General features: G+C 37.7%; 2 protein-coding genes across 2 annotated transcripts; one reads left to right on the top strand and one right to left on the bottom strand.

Annotated features, from left to right (window-relative positions):
* The first annotated feature begins 6,537 nt into the window (after positions 1-6,537).
* Positions 6,538-7,497, top strand: LOC113108086 (oocyte zinc finger protein XlCOF19-like). The gene has a single exon (XM_026270902.1). It carries the CDS (start codon positions 6,538-6,540, stop codon positions 7,495-7,497), a length of 960 nt encoding a protein of 319 aa, XP_026126687.1.
* A 3,398-nt stretch (positions 7,498-10,895) lies between these two features.
* LOC113109050 (immunoglobulin superfamily member 2-like) lies at positions 10,896-19,216 on the bottom strand. The gene is made up of 9 exons (XM_026272572.1): positions 19,012-19,216; positions 18,142-18,510; positions 17,434-17,850; positions 16,513-16,917; positions 15,904-16,284; positions 15,382-15,756; positions 13,825-14,208; positions 12,807-13,208; positions 10,896-12,162 (listed from the first exon to the last, which is right to left on the bottom strand). The coding sequence occupies exons 1-9, from the start codon at positions 19,079-19,081 to the stop codon at positions 11,951-11,953; spliced, it is 3,015 nt and encodes a 1,004-aa protein (XP_026128357.1). The 5' UTR covers positions 19,082-19,216; the 3' UTR covers positions 10,896-11,950.
* Between the last annotated feature and the right edge of the window lie 4,479 nt (positions 19,217-23,695).

The raw sequence follows: 23,695 nt of genomic DNA, 5'->3' as shown, positions 1-23,695 counted from the left end.
TGAGCTGTATGCCAAAATCATCAGTATTAAAACAATAAAAGACCTGAAATATTTCAGTTGGTGTGCAATGAATCTAAAATATATGAAAGTTACATTTTTATCATTACATTATGGAAAATAATGAACTTTTATCACAATATGCAATTTTTTTGAGAAGGACCTGTGTGTGTATATATATATATATATATATATATTGAAGTGTATTATTTAACATTGTAGTTTACACAGGCATGTATGGGCATGTAACGATTCACGTGTGATCGTTCGATAGATAAACAAGATATGATGTGCAATTTCTGCTAAATACAGAGTTTGATGTTACAGTTTGCATAGTAATTGGTTATATCTTGATACTGTGTAAGGATTAACCAGTATTGCTTCCTTTTTGATGATGTTATTTGAGAATTGATGCACAGTTTAATGGACCTGGATTTATTAATATATTAGGACTGAAACCATTTTGTGGGACCAGATCAATAGTTATATTGTCTCTAATTGCATCCTCTGCATATTGAAAACTACAGCTGTTATTTAGATTATAATGAAAATGCTGTTATTCTTGATTAAGAAGTGTCTGATTTATCTGTGAAGCTGTTTTACTTATACTGTTATGTTTTGTTATTTTTAGACTAATTTTGAATACACTTTAGAAAGAAGCTCCAGTCTCCTCATTCATTGTGTCCTGACCGACACACCAGGAGTGTATACTGCTGATAATTAGAACCCAAACCTAGCAGTCTCTTTCCTCTCCAACAACTGGTCCTTCGAGCCGGATGCAGTGTTCATTCCGGGTACCATGGAATCTGATGAGGAGATCGTTGGAACATCCAGACCAAAACGCCAAACACGTCCACCAGTACGACTCCATGACTTCGAAGTGCAGTATGTAGGTGGGAGAGCTGTAACTGAACATGCTATCTCACCCCCCTGGGAGGTACCAGCCCATTTGACACCTCTCTAGTCATCATGGCACGATCCTAATTACCTCTGTGATGATGCTGCGCTTCCCACAGGCCCTCGGTTGAGATCACCAAGCTTCAGTTCTGCAGAGCACAGTGAAAACCTACCTCAGTCATTCATGTCAGCCCAGCAGCCCAGATACCCTAAGCCTGAGTATTATAATGAGCTACAAGCCATTCGCAGAGAGAATGCACAGCTGCTGCAGACACACCAAGCCTTTCGTGATGACATAATGGAGTTGAAAGCAGTTAGTACTGAGTTCAAAGAACTAGTTAAAGTTGCTCAAGCCTTGAGAGCAGAGCTCAGTCCAAGTAAAAGCCATGATAGTCCTCCAGTGCGATCAGATCCCAAATTGCCATCCCGTCCTTCCTGCCACGTTGACCAGACAGAGCAGGCCACACCAGCTGAGGATAAAGAATGGCCTGATCTTCCACCCTGGCTTGATCCCGAGTTAGAACTGAGAAGGGGCATGGAGACTTTAAAGTTATCAAAACCCAGCACAGCTACATACCAACGAGAGGTACCGAGGTACTCAAAGGCCTCCAAATCTCAATCTTCCCAATCATATCTGCCTCCTCAGTATTATTCTCAAAGTACAGATGTGCTACCTCCGCCACCAACCCCTGAAGTCTTCAGAGAGTTGTTATCCTCAACTGCACAGTCCTTATATCATAAACCTTCACAGGCTCAAATCCCAGTTTCTTCTCCTCGATATGGAACCATGCCAGCTTAGCCAAGTCATCCAACACCTGCAGTTAAAGTAGAGTCCAATATACCACATTTTACCCACACCTCAGGGTCAGAGTATGTCTATAGAGGGCCTACCCCTACCATCCCCAAGTTCAGCCGGCCAGATCCAAGCGAGATCGCCAGACTCGAATTGCTTTAGAGAATTTGCTTCCTCCAGATGGGACTGAACTCTTTAAGTATCAAATACTGGTGGACCATTTAAAGTTGGATGAAGCTAAGCTGATTGCGGATGCCTTTCTGAACTCGCCTACCCCATATACTGACACCATGGTGACCCTCCATGAGAAGTTTGGTCAGCCCCACCAACTAGCATTGAGGAAAATTGCTAGTGTTCTGGAAGCCCCTGATGTAAGGCGTGGGGATACTGTTGCATTCCAGAAGTTTGCTCTTCAGGTACAGTCGTTGGTGGGTTTGTTGAAAACTTTAGGACCTGAAGGTGACATTGAATTGAATTGTGGGTCATATGTTGCACGCCTTGTGAGTAAACTTCCTTCTGAGCAGTTCCGGCAACCTGGAACTGTACCTACTCTGCATGACCTTTCAAACTGGCTCTGCTATGAAGCTTGGTGCCATGACTTTGATGTTGAAATTGCCTCATGAGGAGCTCAAGACCGTCAAGACTTTCCGACCTGTACAGAGTAAAAGGACTGTAGCCATTCTTCATGGAGTTGGAGAGGCTCATAATTTAACTTCCTTATCACCTCAGAAGGGTACTACTCAAAGGACCAAGTCAAGTGAAATGAAACAGTTCTGCCCATTCTCTGATAGCACAGAGCATTATTTGAGTCAGTGCAAAGCATTTGCTAAACTTACCACTGATCAGGCCAAAGACTGGATTTGAGAAAATAATCATTGTTGGCGCTGTGCCAGGACTCACCACGCTGCTCAGTGTGACCTGAAGAAGCCCTGCAACCTATGTCAAGGCAAACACTTTTGACGTCTACACCATGTAAACGTTAGATCTTCCCAAGAGGATATAGTTAATATTGACAAAACCTGCCTTTACCAATTCCTCTCCAGACAGATTTCACCTGGACAAACCAGTGGTTGGCAACTGTGTCATGCTGAAGGTAGTACCTATCCATGTTCATTATGAAGACCACACTTTAGATACATTTGCACTTCTGGATGATGGCTCTGAGAGGACCATCTTGCTCCCTACTGCTGCCAAAGCCCTCGGCATACATGGTACACCTGAAGATCTCTCCTTGCATACTGTTCGACAAGACATTGAAGTTCTTTGTGGGTCATCTATCTCCTTCCAAGTATCCTCAACCCCCAAGCCTCAAATTCTTTACAAAATTGAACATGCCTTCACTGCTGATAGCCTCAATTTGTCACGACAGTATTATCCTGTGGATCAGCTGCAGAAGAAGTATTACCACTTACATGGTCTTCCCATCCTGCAAATTAAAGATGAAAAATATGAAAGCCTCTACTTCTGATTGGGTCAGATCAGCCCCATCTCATTACCCCAATTGAACCTGCTAGATTAGGTTCTCCAGGTGGACCTGCTGCTGTCCTCACACTCCTGGGATGGACCCTCCTGCGCCCTGCATCATTCATGGGGCGGCCTGCATCCCGCCAACAATGCCGGCTGACATCTGTCCTTCCACCTCAAGATTAGCTCTTTAAGAATGTCCAAAGGCTCTGGCAGATAGAAACTGTTCCACACAGAGATGAGAAAGAGGTGACTCGATCTAAACAAGATCAGGAGGCTTCAAAGTTACTCGAAACCAAGACCATCCGCACAGAAGTCAATGGCATTCTTCGACTTGCAACACCCTTGTTATGGCGGAAAGATGTATGCAGTCCGTGCTGTGCCACTTATGCTCTGCAGCGCCATGTGACCGAGCACAGTGTGGCTGATGAGTCCATCAGGTTCTCAGTAGAGAAATGTTTTATGTGGACAATTGCCTTCAGAGTCTGAGCACCCCTGAAGTGGCGAGGTATCTGGTTGACGGATTGAGAGAGATGCTTTCTACAGCTGGATTTGAGATATGACAGTGGGCCAGCAATGTTCCCGGAGTTCTGAGTCACTTACCCACAGAAGCTCAAGCTGAGAGCTTGGAACTTTGGTTAGCTCAAGACAAGACCGACATATCAGAGTCAACCTTAGGTCTACACTGGAACTGGCAGAATGATTAACTGTCATTCAAGAGCCGCCCTGTCGTGTATAAGACTCCCACCCTCAGGAACATCTACAAGGTCCTAGCCACTCAATATGACCCTCTCGGACTTCTTTTGCCGTACGCTACTCGAGCCAAGGTCATCATTAGGCAGCTATGGAATAAGCAGAGGGGTTGGGATGATCCAAACTTACCTCATGAACTTTTGCAGTCATGGCGCATCTGGGAGAATGAACTTCAGTACCTACCAAGCATAACCCTCCCTAGGACTTATGTCCCTCCTGTGGTGGAGAAGGATGGTGCCATACATGAAGTTCACATCGTTTCAGATGCCTCAGAACAGGCATATGGAGCTGTGGCATACATGAGGACCACTGACAAAAGAGGCCAAGTGTACCTGTCTTTCATGGTAGCTCGATCCTGAGTAGAACCCAAACGTTCTCATTCCATTCCTCGACTGGAACTTTGTGGAGCTCTTGTGGCTGCTCAGTTAGCCAGATTGCTTCAGAGGGAATTGACTTTGCAAATTGAGACCACGGTGTTGTGGACAGACTCCTCCACTAGTCTTACCTGACTGAACTCGGAATCATGCCATTACAAAGTTTTTGTTGGCAATAGATTTGCCGAAATCCAGGAACTAACAGGGAATCAAGCTGAGATCCTTATTCTCAAGCGAGTACAGCAGGAGTCTTTTCCCAATGACTATCAACATTTGGAGAAAGGGAAGCCAGTGTCTTCTGACAGTAATCTTCTTACCTTAGCTCCTGAACTGGACAGATTTAGTGGTTTAATCCGAGTGGGAGGTCGATTGATGAGAGCTGAGTCCATAGAAGAATGTACCTTACACCCCATTGTATTGGACGCTCATCATCCAGTCACCCGTCTACTGACTAAGCATTATGATTGTAAGTTACATCACCCAGGAGCTGAGCGTGTTTTTGCCGAAATCCAACACCATTATTGGATTATTTATGGCCGTGAAGCCATTCGTCGGCACCAGCATGGGTGTCCAGAATTGTCAGCGTTGGAGGGCACAGGCACCTATTCCTAAAATGGCAGACTTGCCTTCTGCCCGTCTCCGTCTCCACAAACCTGCGTTTTACTCATGTGGTGTAGACTGCTTTGGGCCAATGCTGATTAAAATTGGGAGACGCACAGAAAAACGCTGGGGGATAATCTTTAAGTGTCTAACTACTAGAGCGGTGCACTTGGACCTCCTCAGTACCATGAATAATGATTCCTTCCTGATGGTCTTTAGGCGGTTTGTTGCACGAAGGCAAACACCAATGGAACTGTAGTCTGACAGGGGAACAAATTTCAAATTTCAGTTTACATTTTCCAATACATTTGTGCAACGTATGGTGCAAAATGATAATGAAAAATAAATTACATAATTTTCCTTTGCCATTTCACACACTAGTTTTAATTTGTAAAATGAATACTAATGTTAACGCTTTATAAGTTGCAAAAATTAAAATTAAAATGTATTACAGAAATGATTAGATATGTATAACATGTTCAAGATTATCATTCAAATGCTATTTTTCTTAATTGTATTAACACTCACAGTCAAGACACTTACGATTGCATTTTCATTCAATGTCCCGCAATGAATGTAGCAAAATTCAATGTGTACATTGAAAATGCATTCCGAGCCGATCACGTGTCCGCCCCCTCGCACCATGTCAATCACTGCATGAAAAAGGCGGGCCTTGCAGAAGGTCAAGAGACTCAAGATTCGAGAGGATTCAAGTGAGAGAACATGGACAAGACAGTTGGCCTGTACACGATTTGATCATTTCGGTTTATGGCTTCAATATTTCATTCGCTCTTGTGGGCGGAGCTGAAACGCTGCTTTCATCTGATTGGCCGAATCGCTCAACCGTCAGCTCGGTCTTTTCATTCTTTCAGACAAGAATAAGAGTCAGTGCGCGTGAAGCACTGTAATGTCTGAAACCACCGCTCACTGTTAATTAGCATAATATTTGAATCAGATGTAGCTGGGCACATAATTCATGCTGCCGTGACCTGCAAATTATTTCTAGGTTGTAGTATTGTATGAATATTGTCCCACTAATAAATACAGTGCAACTCCAACCTTGAGCTGAGACATCAAATGCCAGGAAAAATACATTTCACCCTTGTAGGAGCCCTGCATAAAGTTTAGGCTCTGGTAAATATCTTCTAGCTAGGCCATATGATAATGTATTTGATATTTAAATATTGATTTCAAAAATTGTATATAAGTCCTTAATTTAACCAAGAGCTGATTCAAAGGACTTGTCAGTTCATATTTAATTATATGTAATTAGTTATACTACAAGAGGCATTTTTATTTTTTAATTTATGTTTTATTATTATGTTTATTTAGAATAAATATGTGGATCCCCCCCCCCCATCCGAGTAGGCAATGACTGCCATTCAATACTGCCCCTTAATTGCACCTGTAATAAATGTTTCACTGTACAATGAAAAATAAAAATGGATGTAAAAATAATTTTATTTTAGAAATTGAATCAATTTCACAAATAATTATAAAGAATTAGCAAGTGGTATATTGAATTACTAAAACAGATTTATTTGGCATAAAAAAATTTTTTTGTGTGTGACAGCATATAATCAGACTAAACTATAAGTTTTATTAATGGTTTTTTGTCATTAGGTGTGATGGCTTTTGTTCTGCTCTGAGTAATCCGACATGTCTCACTCTTCCAAGCCTCGATCCCATCCTTGTGGCCTTTGCGACAAATCTTTTGCCCAGATATCCATGCTCACCAGACACCAGCAGCTGCACACCTCTCGCCTGGTTCTACATAAACGCTCCCATGCTGCGGAGAAGCCTCATACCTGCCGGCTTTGCTCCAAGACCTTCATCTCGTTGGCTCACCTTGCCTTGCACCTGCGCTCTCACAGCGGAGAGAGGAAGTACAAATGCAGTGCATGTTCCAAAATGTTCATGCAATCGTCCCAGCTTATGCGCCACAAGACCATCCACACTGGTGAGAAACCCTTCAAATGCCCAGATTGCAATAAGTGCTTCGGCTGTGCCTCACACCTGAAAACCCACCGTAGGCTCCACACTGGTGAAAAACCCTTCAAATGCACACAGTATGAAAGGGCTTTTACGCAAAAGGCCGGACTTATTATACACTTGCGCTTGCACACAGGTGAGCGCCCTTTTAAGTGTGAGAAATGTGGCAAGGCCTTCCGCACGTCAGCCCACCTGCTTAACCATCAGGCTCTGGAGCTGGGAGAGGGAAGATACAACAGTGCCACGTGCAACAAGGGCTTCAGGTCAGTGTCCATGCTAAAACAACACGAGAAAAGCCACCAGGGCAGCGGGATGCTGTGTTGTAGCGTGTGCTCGGGGGCCTTCGCTCATTCCTCCTATCTGCAGCTCAAACTGCACTTGCAAAACGGAGAGCAGCTTTTCCATTGCAAGGTGTGCAACACAATCTTTGTGAAGATGTCCACTTTTGAGAAACACTGCAGAAAACATCAGACAGAGATGGACGGATGTGAGGACAGGGAAGTAAAAGAGGAAGACGATCCCCCATTTGAGCTGCATACTGCTGTGTCCCCAACGCCTTCGACGTCAGAAGTCAACACACGCTCCAAAACAAGAGCCAAAATTAAGAGTACAACCGAAAGCTCTTAAGAATTGAAAGGTATAACATTCACGTAATGTCTTTCTGTATTTGTGATGTATGACATAAAATACGCTTTCATCTGCTCTTAGTTTTGTAAAATAATAAAGATAATTCTCTGCCTGCATGCAATACAGTCTTATAGACCATGCACAGTTGTAGAAAATCATGCCTTTGCACATTTTTTTACATTTAACTTAATTTAATGATTTTTTTTTTTTATCTTATCAAAAAGTGGTGTAATTCTATATCTTATCAGCTTTGAAGATACAGGGGATGCATCATTATACTACATGCAGTTACCTTACTTGGAACAAATTCTTTAGTTGTTAAACCCCATCAAAAATACTAAAACTTACTACTACACGTATTATATCTGAAACTGTAAGAGAATTGAGACAAACACAAAATGTGAACCCTCAGAAAGCTTCACGGAAATGAAAGGCTTTTGCTTCTAAGAATGTAATAGCCATTCAGCAGATATCAGCACAGAAAATGTGGAAAAACATTCAGACCAGGCCAAGCCTTATGCACAAATCATTTCATAATGCACAATTTGTAACATTTATGTTTAAGTAATAGAGTAATAATATAACTGTGCAATCAGCTACATGCAACTGACAAATATAGAGAATATATAAATGCTTGCATATAAATCGACAATACATAGATGCTTGGACAATCCATGCAGGGTTATCATAATCCACAATGTGTTCTGCAGTAAAAATGTTTGATTATACTGTTCGCACAGAATAGATGTTTAACATTTATTTAAAATAAAAAAGTGAAATATTGTTTAAATGAATTTCTTGAATGTGGTTGTTTCCGTTTTTCAGTGGAACTTGATGTTTATTATTGTGTGTATGCTGTTACAGAGCCACACAACGCAGCATCTGTGACTGCATCTGCTTGGGTGTCATCATATCCTAGCAGAATGTGTTATCTGTGACAGAATTACAACCAGTTTTCTGGTTCTTTTGACAGAGAAAACATAGAAGAAACAATGAATTTTCAACTCTACACACAGTTTTATGTAAACACTTTTTTTAGCCAGTTGAATACAAAAAAACTAACTCAAACTTTTGAACTATGACCCGTTTCATTTTCAGTGGCATCATTTTAAACATGTTGTCTAATCTTTGGGCAGGAGCATATAATGCATGGCATTTATTTTGTTATTTTCCACAAGTTTGTTCTGGAAAACAACAAAAACAAACAAACAAACAAAATGTTGTTTTACAAGTAGGTGGTGATGGTGATTATTTGCCCTCACTCAAACTTTGCTATGTTCATCCAGCTTTATGTTTAATACAATACAATGTTAACAAATGAGTTAACATTTGTCCAAATGCCTTGTTTTATTCTTTAACTGAACTATGAGCAACTAATAGTGTGTATCTTGTGTGCTCTTATAATGTTATTGCTTGATAGCAGTACTAGATGGCGCTGGGTGAATGGTAAGGTGATGGACATTCATTCTTTGGGGCCCTTAAGCAAAAAATTGCCTCTTTAATAAAAGAGAATGGAATATCATGATGTTGGTTACACTATAAGGACACACATTAAAAATTTCAATCACTCTTTTGAGTTCATTATTTTTGGCAAACAATTCAAAGCAAGCGTGCCTTTGTGTAGTCATATCCTGCAGTAGCAGATTCCAGTGCACATGTGATGCAGACTGTATAGCAGTGGTTCCCAATCCTGGAGAACCTCCAACACTGCACACTTTTGGTGTCTTTCTAGTATCAATGTCTTTCTGACCCAGACATTTGAGGTCTTGGAGTCTTCGCTGATGAACTGATGAGTTGAATCAGGTGTGTTTGAATAGGGAGACCTCTTAAAGCTGCAGTAGGTAACTTTTGTAAAAATATATTTGTTAAACCTGTCATTATGACCTGACAGTAGAATATGAGACGAATAATCTGTGAAAAAATCAAGCTCCTCTGGCTCCTCCCAGTGGTCCTATTGCCATTTGCAGGAATACATCGCTCCCGTTAAGAAACGACCAATCAGAGCTGCGGTCCGTAACTTTGTTTGTGTTCAAAATGTAGAAAAATGTATATAATAAGCGAGTACACCATGAATCCATTTTCCAAACTGTGTTTTTAGCTTGTCCTGAATCACTAGGGTGCACCTATAATAAGTGTTTATATTCAGACTATTTTAGATTGCTTCGAGGATACTGCGGCGGAGTAACCCAGTACCTTTGTGATTTTTCATAGACATAAACAGAGAGAAGTAGTTCCGGCAACGATGTTCTTCCGCAATATGCAAGCAGTTCTGTTTATTAACCGCTAGACGGTCAAAAGTTACCGACTGCAGCTTTAAATGTGCAGTGTTGGGGTTCTCCAGGACCAGGATTGGGAGCCACTGCTGTATAACATGGTATGAAATCACTGGATGCTGTAAGGACACTTTTCACCACTAGAGAGTGATGTGTATCCATACCTTCAGTATGATGCAAGATTCTTTTGAGAAACAAAGTGAAGTAAAACGTCTTAAATATGTCTTTTTTTGTGTGTGAATATAAGGTTCTTATATAGTCTCTCTGAGTCTCAAAGAGACTCTTTTTTTTAAACAAACTGAATAAGTATTTCAACAAAAAGATATAAGCAGAAGTAGAAAATGTGTTTGTGGCTATAACAACATTTGCAGATATAGTGCTGTGTGAAATACATGAAAAGTTGTTTCCTTTTACACCATATAAAAGCATATAGATACTGGAACATTATTTGGGTCGTAGTGTGTGATAGACAATAATAGTGGAAAAATATATATTTTTATTATATATATATATATATATATATATATATATATATATATATATATATATATATATATATATATATATATATATATATATATATATATAAAATAAAAATGTTTAAATTAATAGTCTTAAAGTAAATGCACATGTAAGTAACAATCTTCTGGTGCACCTCGAGTGACAGTCAAAATGATTGATATTATTATTATTATTATTATTATTATTATTATTATTATTATTATTATTCAGTGAAATTAATGTAACATGTATTTGCTTGTCAATGTTTTTATTTAATATTTTGTATTTTCTAGTTGATTTTATGGTTATTCATTTATGCAGTAGTTATAATCCACTCATTGTCTATTGTCAATTTTTGAGCATAGAACATTTTCAAATCCAACTGTATCAAATCTCGAATGCTTTGAAAAACAGACTTATGTTTGGTCTCTCTTTTTTTTAGAAGACTCTTGACAGATTATTGCTTAAGTGAAAAAGGTTAGGAAAAGTGGAAAAAAAAAACTATTTGACAAAAATACTATTTTTTTTATATGAAATATGAAATATATTTTCTAAAAAACATTTTACGATTACAAATCTAAATCTACAATTCTAAATAAGGTGTGTCCGAATGTGGGGCTGATATCTCAGACAAGCTTTTATTTAGATGCAGTACCATATTTTGACTGAAGAGGGTTAAACAGATAATTAAATCCATCACAAAACACATTTAAAAACTACACACATTTATCATAAACCATGACATGGCTTTCTTCTGTCCAGGGTTCCCATGGCAAAAAAAGTGACAGTAAACTGGCTTTAAAAACCAAATGTCTTTTAGTGGTTTCAGTCATGCATCGTGCTTTTGCAAAGAAAGCATTTTCCTCTTTGACTTCATTGTGAGATCAGCCCAACAGTCTTGAGCAAAAAAAAAAACCCACAACCACTGCATTGTGATTGCTAAACAGATCTGCTCAGAGCATCTTGACTTCCCGTCTACCATGGAAATGTCTACACAGCATGTGCGGTGATTGCTGTTGCTATTGAACTGCCCGTGAATACCTAAAAAGAGTTAATAAGTAAATGTCATAAACTGAACTGCATTCAATTGAACATATGGCATCATCATAACTATAACTTCAATTGTTTTATAGCCATGTTATGTATACAGCACAATTCAAATGTGAACTCTATAATAATATGCAATTACAACTGCAAAAAAACAAAAGTTGTAGTTCTGTTCTGATAGTAGTAATACAAAAAAAAAAAAAAAAAAAATGGGAGAACATGTTTCTTATATGTCTTTGTGTTGACTTCAAAGACTGTGCAAACAAACAAACTGCTGGCACATTTTTTTTTTCTTTCACTCAGCAGAAATTAGCATGGAGAGGTTGCATGACATTCTCTAAAAACAAGAGCAAAACTAAGTGAGGTAAAATGCAACCTATGATACATGAAATATGTTTTCAGGAGAGATTAATGAATAGTTAAGAGTATGAATCTAAACACAAGAAATACTCAAACTGTAAAGACAACAGAAACACTGGTTCAAATATTCTTCTTATCTCGCCTTATAATACATGGATATTTATAGCAATGCAAATACATTATCCTTAATTGTAGGGGTAAGTTAACTTTGAAAATAGATATCCCTCAGTAACAACATTTTGGGTATGTAATTGCATATTACTGCACTAATACTAGGAATAATCCTCTGCAGCACAAGTCTTCTCAGGTAGAGGAGTAAGGGGGTTATTTTCAGCCCACAGACACTCTTTCTTCTTCTTCAGTTCAGAATCCCTCTTGTGATCCTTTATCAACAACAATATTATGACCAATACAAGAAAGCAAATCAGAGGAATGGTGACTCCCAGTGCTGTTCCCAACGGGTCTGTCTGTTTTTCAGAATCACCTGAGAAGAACAATTAAATGTTAGAATTAGCTTTTAGATATAAGATTTGTGGATACACGTGCTTTAAGTGATTTTAAAAATACTATTAGAGTTAGTGTTAGTGTCATTATGTCATTTCCTGCATCTCCAGAGTGATTAGTCAATTACAACTAAAGTGCATTCCTCAAAAAATGTACAGGCGCATCTAAAAAAAAATTAGCATATCATCAAAAAGGTATTTATTTTTTGTCATTTAATTTAATAAAGCAAACTTTCTTATATTCTAGATGCAGTGCACACAAACTGAAATATTTAAAGAGTTTTTTCTTTTTCTTTTTTTAATTCTGATGGTTATGACTTACAGCTTAGGAAAATAAAAAGTTCAGTATCTCAAAAAACACTTTAGCACCTGCCCACAGTGCCAAAACCACTTCCAAGTGGTTTTATGACCATGATATATTACTGCGATTGATTGGCCAGTCAACTCACCTGACCTGATCCTCAGAGAGAATCTATTTGGTATTGTGAAGAGGAAGATAAGTAACATCCTCCATGTTAACCTGCAATTTGTTCTCTAATTGTATTTTTTTTTTAAATTATGCATTAATATTCTTTTCAATTTTCGGATGATTTCAAAATTCTAAATTGAAATTTAGAGTACTCACCTATAAGCTGAACAGTAACATTGGTAAAACCTGACGTGTCGCTTGCCTTATGTGACCATTGACCTTTACAGTCCAGCTGGTACTGTTGAACTTCACAGTAGTAGCGCCCCCTGTCTTCCTGGATGGATCTATGGATAGTCAAGTGAAAGACACCCACTTCTGGGGTGGAGAAGTGAAGTCGTCCCTCAAGCTCTGAGTCAAAGCTTTTGTACTTCAGACGACCATCATGGCTATATGTCAGAAGTGCAGAACTGGAGGACTGGTATTGGTTAAACATCCAGGTAAGGGAGTAACGAAGAGTGGGATCAGACCCAATGCCCTCCACTGAGCATTTCAACTTTACCTGCTTTCCCTCTTCAACCTTCAACTGAGTATCAGCTTTATTCATTTTTAAATCACTGGCTGAAACCAAAAAAAAAAAATTATAAATAAGTACAGTATCAGTAATTGGATCATGACGTTTTTATTTTCTATTTTAAATTTATTCATTATTGAATTTATTATAAATTTTTATTTATTCAAAAATAAATTTAAAAATCATGCATGCAATTATTTAAATCTATACTGAGCACATTTAATTTGTTTTCATTAAAAGTAATTTTTGTCCCAACATACTTTCATTCAGTTCGTAACTAGTTCATTTTTTGGTGCACTAGGTGGCAAAATTTATTTTATTTTATTTATTTATTTATTTTATTTTTATTTATTTTTTAAATGTTTCCATACAAATTACATTGTATGTACGCATACAAAATTACCACCGTGTAAAACTTTCTTTTCATTAAAAAGTTGTCTATTATTGTTTTTTGTTTTTTTTAAATGGCAGTGAAGTTTTTTTTTTATATTAGAAACATTTAACACTTTTGAAATCAACATAAATACAATATAAATACATTTCTTAGATTTTATAATTTATAACTTAATAATCAGTTAAACTTATCCTTTTGTAAAACACAGTTCAGTGAAAAAGGAAAATAATAATAATAATAATCATTCAGTAAGGTAAATATGTTTTTACCTTTCTCTTTGACAACCAGCTCTGTGGAAACAGACATTTTCTTGAGGGAATACCAGTCACCAAGAGGATCCTGGAGCCACTCTTCCACCTCACAGTGATATTGTCCACTGTCAGATGTTCTGACCTGCTGGATAGTCATCTGGAAGTTCTGTTTCTGTCTTATTTCCAAACGGATCCTCTGGTCCATCTCCAGGCCGGCTGCAGGGCCAAACTTGACTACAGCATCTAAGTCCATAGTTAAGAGCACCTGGGACCCAAACATCCATGTTACTGTGAAACGAGACGTATTTGTGGTTGTCTTCATGACTGAGCATTCAAGCTTAGCATCAGTGTCGACAGTGGTTTCCAGACGAGAAGTGGGTGAGAACAGGCTCATCTTGCTGTCTGTATTAAACATTACAAAGTAAGGAAGAAAGAGAGATATGGATATCAAACAGCTGAATCTACGATTATCTAAATGCTTTATTTACAAAAAAATAAAATAAAATAAAATAAAATAATAAAGGTTCTAAATGTGTAAAGACAACATAGTAGGAAAAATGCTGGAAAGGACATTTACAAATATGCAAGTCTCTTTTGTAGTAGGTATGTATGCTAGCACCGGTCTGTCTTATTACTGCTAATTTGTGTTTATGCCGCATGGCTTAGTTTCCTGTTCTCCTTTATGTTTCCTTATTGAAAGACCTGGTGTCCACAGTTATTAACAGTCAAAAATTTAGATGTACCTACTTATTGTTTAGCTCTATTTTCTACACATTGTAATAATAGAAAAAATATTTTAAATACTTTAATATGTAAATACTTTTAAAATATTTACTTCTGTAAATAATACAAATGGAAGTTTGGGAAATTTTTAATGACTAAAAATGTTAAACAATTAAATGGTTCAGACTGTCTGCTTAATATTTTTTAACATTTTACTTTGATGGGCCCACAATGTACTGACTATAAGAATCTTTGCTAGTATATGTCAACTTATTTTACTAACCCTAAACCTGATCTTACAGTCTACTCTGAGGGTTAGTAGACATGTAGTTGCAAATTAATGAGAATAAGGAAAAAGTATAGAAATTATAGGATTGTGGTATGGTCAAGATTACATGTGTAATTGTACAACTGTCCTTTAACTGTAACTACAATAACAACTTACTGTGGCTTATTTAACAGACATTTTCTATGTATGTACATACAATATTTGTTAAAGACATCTAATATAATGTGGGTTCAAACCCTCTTAGATTTGATATTATTTAGATTACAGCTCTGTTCACTCAGGAAATTTACTCAACCAGGTGCATCCTGGGATTCTTTTAAAGAGTATTATTTTAAGCAGGAAGTATGATGTACTCTTGTTAACTGTTTCACTATGCAGTCCAAACATACTGTACATAAAACTGTAAAGAAATTCATATATAAAACAATTTATACTTTTCTTCAAAACTAATTGCATGCATTTCAGCATAGGAATATGCCTTAAGATATAAAAGATCCAAATGTTTGATGAACAATGAACCTTGAAATAAATACATTATTTTTTGAATAAGTAGCTGTATTTACCAGGTTTGTTTACAATCACAGCTAACAGGTTGGAGTTCTTAAAAGCTTTCTGTACATCCTTTTGATAGGCATCAACTTGACACTGGTACTGTCCTTTTTGTTGTTTGCTGGCTCTCGGCACCATGAGAGTGAAACGAGTGTCTTCCGGCTGTGCTTGAATGTTCAGCTGATAGTTTCTCTGATCTGCTCTCCATTCCATTTCTCCAGTGTGACTGATGGATAAAATATTTGTTTGAACAGTTGAATTGTGTGGCTGAAACATCCAGCGTAGAGCCAAAGACACTCTAGGCCCTCTGACTCGACATAGCAGTTGTACTGGAGAATCTATAGGTACATTTGATGTACGACTTGTCAAGCTCACCACCATTAGAGATTCTGAAAAGAAACGTCTGCAGTGATTATTACAATTCTAATATCAGTAACAGAACAAATTTGAGCAGAGTAATGACAAAGAATTTATGACAGAATTTCTTGACAGTTTTCTCTATTACTGAGAATAATGTTATTATATAGTAATCTTACCAATAGATTTAACTGTAATGGCTTTTTGCTGAGATTGGGTGATGGCTTTCATCTCTCCATTGCTCTGTACTGTCCATTCAGACACAATGCACTTATATTCTCCACTGTCTGATATTGCAGATGCACCAAGCTGTAGAGTAAAGTTTCCAGCTGGAGAATGAAATGTTTGGACATTTCTGCTCTGATACCTTGCCCCAACATCTTTCATCACTCCCTCATGGGTCAGACTAACGACATCACTGAAGGAAGCCCCCGGGTCTTTCTTGTGTTGCCATGACACTGATAAAGGACCCTTGAATCCTGACACTGAGCAGGAGACGTGTAGTGCATCTCCCTCAGTCACCGCATCCTTCATCAGCATGACCACCGCCAGATTACTCTCTGACCAGACAGACAAAAAAAAAAACTTACCATTGTCTGTTTTTTAATGCAAGCATTTTTATTGTGAAATCTGTGATTAGATTATTTACAGCAAAGAAAGCAAACCAATGGCAATTATTTCAAGGCAAGCCTCACTGTCATAGTCACTCATAATTAGGTAATCTTCTCCATACTTAACATTGTAAATCACAATGACAGCAGAGAAAGAAGAACTGTATCGTTTATTACCTTTAGCCGTGATGCTCACAGTCTCTGGACTGGACATTTGTTTTTGTATTTTTTTGAAGGTGCCATCTTCATTCATGTTTTCCTGCCACACTTCACACTGGTATTGGCCGTGGTCCTCAGTCCGAGCCGAACGGACGGTCAGCAGGTAGTCCATGTGACTGGTTTTCACTGCTCTCATCTCTGCTGCATTCTCTCTGTCTTTGTAACTGTCGAAAACGGTGAGCACCCCAGAGGATCCGATCTGGGCCACTCTCTGCTGGTCCTTCAGCCAAGTCACCGAGAAGAAATGACCAGGAAGGTTCTGTGCATTCACACTGCAGCGGATGTCCAGTGCGTCTCCCTCCTGTAGTGGCCCCTTTGAAGCCTTCAGATTAACACTGAAGGAACCAGCTTCAGGGGCCACTTCTGAGACACAGGAAACAGCATGAGATTAAACATGTTCTCTTACACAACTTCCTGTGTATGACTGCATTCATACTCACTCAGACATTACAACAGGTTCTGACTAAGTAGTTACAAAGTAGTCACAATGACATCTGCAGAACATTATTATGCAACAAATGTATCTGTCATTTGGTAGAAGCTAAAAATGCCATCATGGGTGGGCTGTGTGACCTGCGTTTATCCTCAAAAACATTTACAAACTGCTTCAGGTAACAGCAAATCTGACACAAAATACGTTAACACAGGTTCAGTGATTTTTTTTCTCTCTCTCTGCTGTAAATTTTTGACTGAAAAGAGCATGAAACTATTACAATTCAAGAGCTATTTAGACAAATGGATAGATAAATGGGAATACACATCAACATTTGATTGTAAGCATATAATTGTTACTTTCGTACAATAAACTTTGTCTTAGATTTCTAAGTGTAAGTAAAAATCAAAGACCCTTTGGTTTAATTGACAGAATATAAATCTCACCGATTCGTTTAATCTCTACATCGCATGGCGTGGTGGTTTTGTGGGCAATCTGTGTCCAGGAACGGTCTGGGTCTTGGATCCACTCAATGGCTTTGCAGAAGAACTTCCCCTGGTCAGACTGCGCCACTTGAGGCATCTTCAGTCTGTAGGTTGTGTCCTCCACCTTATCCATGCTGATAAGACCAGCACGATAGCGATCCTCAAATCCAGCTCCTGGCTTTACAGTCAGATCTTTGTCCAGAGTAATGATTGGCCGGGGGTTTTCATCCTCTTCACCATGAAGGAACCAGGTGACCGACAGATGAGTGTGTTGAAAAGTCTGGCTGGAGACCTGGCACTCAAGCTGAAGAGGATCCCCTTCAGACAAGCTCTGTGAGGGAGAGCCCGAGTACGATGCCTCCAGGGTGTCTGCTATCACTGTGGAGAAAACAGACTTTTTATTTATTTTTTGCCATTGTATTAACAAAGTGACAAAAAGTGATTGACCAATATCCATTTTTCAAGCCAGTACCAGCATCTAGAGAACTGATATCAGCTGATACTACATCAGTGACTGATGGATGATGCAGTAGTGTTTAATATGAATATAACTTACAGCCAAACGCCTTCTTTTGGGATAAATCGGAAACTGAATGGATTTTAAAGAATAGATTTCTCTAAGATCATCTCATTAATCACCCAAACCCTGAAAATAAATAGATATCTTACCATTAAGCTTTGCTTCATCATCATAATCTCCTAAATATCCACCACCTGTGTGTAGGGTCGCACAGAGCAGATCGCCTGCATCACTCTCCTGCAAATCTTTGATCCACAAGACAACTGAAGATCCTGACAGCCTTTCAACATAAATCTCTTTTTTTCTTATTCTACCGGAGAACAATCCGTAGGCAAAGTTTGGGTCACTGGTACTGATCATATTTAACTCCATATTTTGTTTCTTGAGAATGAACTCAAAATCCCTCTCAGATGGGCCTGTAAACCCTGTTGTGTTACAGAATATGGAGATGGGGTATCCTTTCACTCTATACAGAGGACCTTTCTGGATCTGGACCTGAATCTGACCACTGCACAGATCTGTGTGGAGAGAAGCATTAGACAGGTTAATCTCAGAGATATTTTACACAGAAACACAACCCCAGTTCCAGACAAGCTGGGACATTTTGTAAAATGCAATAAAATCAAGAATCTCTGATTTGTTCATTCTCTTTAACCTTTTTTTAATTTACAAAAGTAAAACGAAAAGCAGTGCATACAAGATGTAAGATCTTCAGCTAAGTAAATTTTTAGTTAATAATAACCCTTAAATGTCAAAAAGCTTCAAAAGCTATATTTCCTGAGTCATATAAACCACTTGCATGTAACGTTTATTTCATTTTTAAATCTTTATGGTAGTGAAAGTAATCACCATCCACATTCATTGTATGGGAATTCCAGCTTCAATGTTTACTAGCATTTTGCATCTCACATAGGATTTGATTTAACATGAGGGTGAGAAAATTAAATAATGTCCCAAAACTTCTATATCCTCAGAGAAAATAAGTCAAGGTTCATATTTGTGATTCAGTTCAGTCTTACCCCACTGCAGCAGTCCTGTGAGACACAACAATAGTGGCAGCTTCCACTTTTGGCACCAGAAGTCTACCATCCTTAAACTGATCGATCCGTTTGCTTTCTTATCTCTAAGTTATTACAGGTTTCACTGAGAGTGCCTTAAACCTGATATAAGTTCTCTGAAACAAGTGACTGTGACATCACATAAAGAGGAAACAAGTGTGATAAATATGGTTTCCTGTCGTCTAGCACCACACTGATCTTCACACGCGTCAATGTCCTCAAATTCTCATTACTGTGTTTGTGAACAGAACAATACAACATACCAGCAGTTGTTGTTTTTAACTCACCATTATTTGATTATACACCGCGAGTTTTTCTAAAAAGTGATTACATTTTAACAGAAATTTGCAAAATCTGTTCTGAAAAAAAAGAGGAAATAAAAGTAAAAAAAAAAAAAAGTTATATATCTTAACAAGTCTCTAATTAACCATAATACAAACCCAGATTGAAAATTTAACTGACCTGTTTATTTATTTACTTAGTATTTTTGCATCTTTTGATTCCTACTATATTCTTTACAGGTACACCATTAATTAAAAAAACATATCACAATTTGATTACATTTTATATAAGCCCTAAAGCCAGAGAAAATGTATCTAATCACTCTCTTAAAGGCATTGTTCACTCAAAAAAGAAAGAAAGAAAGAAAGAAAGAAAGAAAGAAAGAAAGAAAGAAAGAAAGAAAGAAAGAAAGAAAGAAAGAAAAAGGTAAAATTCTTACAACGATTTTATTCTGAAACCTTCATTTTCTCTTAAACACATTTAATGGCCTTTCATGTTCAAGAGTCAGTTTATAAAAAAAAAAAAAAAAAAGACATTAATGTCTATGTTACATTCATCATATGTCACCACATGAGCGCTACTTCAGAGACCAGGAAGTGTCCAACCTAATTTCTGTTTAAAAAAAGCGATGTGATGTACAACCAAGTATGGTGACCCATACTCAGAATTCATGCTCTGCAACAACTAGGCCAAGACTTTCCTCAGTCTATTCTGAGACTATTATGACTAGACTATTAAAAGTGGTTATGACTATTATGAGTGGTTTTCAAGGCCTCCAAGACTGCAAATGACAATTCAGGCTATTACAGATGTAATAGATGTATCATCTCAACCCAAATTTCCCTTGTAGATCACTAGAGGGTGCCCTCTCCAGGATATAAAACTGTTAGTCTAGTTCCTGTCACATTACTTCCTGATTTTTCATGTTGGACCACACAGTTTTCTCACTTAGTTTTTGTGAAAAAATGTTTGTCTAGACTGTTATGAGTGGTTTTGGGGTTTTTACTATTTCCATGCAATGTTGTGGATTACCCACCTTTGATTTAGAATTCTTATAAAATTATTGTATTTAAGGGTTTCCCCACAGGGAACATTCTTAGAACTTTGGCTAACATTCCGTAAAAGATTTTTAAATGTTTGAAAGAAAACATTTGAATGTAATGTTTAAAAAATGTTCTAAGAATGTTTATAATTAAAAAAAAAAAAAAAAGTTCCTATAATGTTAAGTGAAAACAAAGCTAGAACATTCTTCCTGCAACATTTTGAGGATTTTTTTGAGGATGTTGTTGAGGTAACATAATATAAAATGTTATCAAAAACACATTGGCACAATGTTTCAAGATAACAAATGAAGAGCATTCTCTCAGCCACATCATTGAGGCTTGAGGTGATGATATATTTTCATTAAATGTTCTTTTAATTAGTTAATGTTTAACTAAGAAAGAACATTTTTCCTCCAACATTTTGAGGATGTTGTTCTGGTAATAATAATTATACAATATTGTCAATAACACATTGGCACAACGTTTCAAGAAACAATGTTTACAAACAATAATTGACTGATTTTAAGGAGGGAAAAAGCGCTTCCAATTGTGTTCTTGTTAGCAGTGGTTACCTGCATTACGTGCTGCCATCATCATCATCATCATCAGAATGGCCTCAATGCAAAGTTCATCCAAAACTTATGAATTTGTAAGATAAATATCCATATTCAAAATTTTATAATTAGGGCTGGTAATTTAACATCTTAATTAGATTAATTAATTATGGAGAAAAATGACACTTTTAAATGATTAATGCACTTACCCTGCCCCAAATCTACTCCTTGCATCATCTGCCATTTCATACAGTCGATTGATGACTAATATGAGGCAGGACAACAATTTACTGCGTGATGGGGCCTAGAGAATATCCCTACAATTGAAGATATGGGGCAAAATGCCCGTTTGAGATTGTGTCTCATATATACATCATATCACAAGCTGCAGGCTAAGTGCAATATCACATTAGTGCAAAATGTGATACTCATCTTATACAAGAGTTCATTAAGAAGTTATTATGAAGTGCCCAGGTTGTGGAATGACCTCCCGATCTCAAGTCTTTACTCATTTAAAAAAAAAAAAAAAAACATCTAAAGACATCTTTTTCGTCAGCACTTAACCAACTAATAGTAGCACTTACCTTTTCTTTTCTTATTAAATATAAAATATTAGAATGCCAGCAGAGGCTAAACACTTAAAATCAAAGTGAAATATGTCAAAGATCAATCTAAGAGCTCCACAGTAGAGAAGTTCACAGGTACAGGAAGTGAAAAAAAGCAGTAGTGAAACAAGCTTGAAAAAGTCGACCTTTGAAGTGGATCAAAAAAGTTAATCTAAGTTGTTCTAAAACAAGAACACATTTTGGTTATAGGTTTTAGGACAATTTTGATGAAAGGTTTTGATCCACTTCAAATGTTGACCAGTGTATATCTGTCTACTTGTGCCAAAAAATATTGATTGATCTAACATTGGACACTAGACAAGGCTGATATTTCATTCACTAAAAATAAAAGAGTAGGGGACAGCGTCTGCTTGTCTGTGGTTATTTCAAATGGTAAAATCTTTTTTAAATACTTGCAATTCTTGCTTATAAGACTCTTTCAAATGGCAGGAAAACACGCTGCCTCAAGCATTTCAAGCAGAGACCGCAGAGGACTAAACAGCTCTCCACTGCACACTGAATGTCAAAACTCTTCTCTGTCATGTCAGCTCACACAGTAAAGAATTTGATTCTTTCAAATCTAGGATTTTATACTGTGTTGTCCAAGTATTCAACACTGTTCTAAATTATATGGTTACACTTTGATATAGGAATGTAGGAAATTATCATATCTTTACAGTATTTAACAGAACATTGTGAAATCATCACGTCTCTGCCTGCCTATGCATCACGAGAAACGGAAACTGCTGTGGGTTGAGCTTCAGAGGAAGAACATACTTTTGTGCGGCCAAAGCCCCTCTGTTTGACCACAATGTAAATGTGAATATAAATACAGCAAGGAAAGGAAATGCTGATAAGAAAACATGTTAATCTACACTGTGCTTACCTCAGCCTTTAAACTACCATTTTCCATATTAAGCCTAATATTATTCAAATGTTATTACACATGAGATGTATATGAATGATGCATTGAAGAATCACTTTCTCTTATGTGTTATTTTTTAGGATGCCCTCTTGTGTTGCAAACTAGAAAAAACTACTAAAATGATTAAAGATAAACAATGTTCAGAATAAATTAATGAATTTATTCATATATTCACATTCTTTGGTTTCTCTGCTACCACCGTTTTCTTCAAATCTCACCATAGATTCTCAGTGGACTTTAAATCTAGAAATTTCAAGAACATTCAAGCCAGGAAACCTAAACCAGTCTTTGGTGGATTTGGCTGTATCATTGTCCTGCTAAAAGTCGAATAATCATCATGGTTGTATTCATAAAGATTCTAAGAATCCTCTCAGAAAAATCTTAATTTAGCTTAAAAACTTTTACATGGGAGTCTTAGCTTGAAAGCGATTCAGGACCGATCTGAGAGCAACTCTGAGTAAGGAAAAGACAAAAACTTTTATCTTAGTGAGGAGGCGGGGTTGAACCTGTAGCGATGTATGACACACTCTTTTGAAGACTGTGATTGGTTGGTTGTACAAGAAGGAAAAAAAGAGTGATTTTAAAGGGGGGGTGAAATGCTATTTCATGCATACTGAGTTTTTTACACTGTTAAAGAGTTGGATTCCCATGCTAAACATGGACAAAGTTTCAAAAATTAAGTTGTACGTTTGAAGGAGTATTTCTGTTCCAAAAATACTACTTCCGGTTTGTCACAAGTTTCGGAAAGTTTTTTTTCAAGTATGGCTCTGTGTGACGTTAGATGGAGCGGAATCTCCTTATATGGGTCCTGAGGGCACGTCTGCCGGAAGAGCGCGCGCACCCGTATAGCAGAGCAGAGAGAGGCTGTGTGACGGCTGGTGAAAGACAGTCCGGAAACAAATGCGAGTTAACAGGATTTAATGAAATGAAGACAAGTAGAACGATGATACACAAAGACGATGGGACGATAACACTCCAGGGAGACGGTGGTTGGTGAAAAATCCGGCCTGAGGTGGAGTGTAGGTGGGAAGTCCGGGTCTTGGTGGCGTGAGGCAGCAGGAGAGAGTGGCACAGGAACTGCGGGGAATAGAGCCGAAGGTAAGTGTCCGTGGCTGAGTGATCGTGCGGAGAGTGGATGAGGTTCTAGGAAAAAACACAGACATCCAAACGCAAACTAACACTTTAACCAGACGGGGGTAACACAATGACATGAAACAACGATCTCACAAACACAAG

Source organism: Carassius auratus, chromosome 9 (genome assembly GCF_003368295.1).
Source record: "Carassius auratus strain Wakin chromosome 9, ASM336829v1, whole genome shotgun sequence".
Lineage (NCBI taxonomy): Eukaryota > Metazoa > Chordata > Actinopteri > Cypriniformes > Cyprinidae > Carassius > Carassius auratus.
The sequence above is the reverse complement of the archived record's forward strand: the minus strand, read 5'-3'. Positions and strand labels throughout refer to the sequence as shown.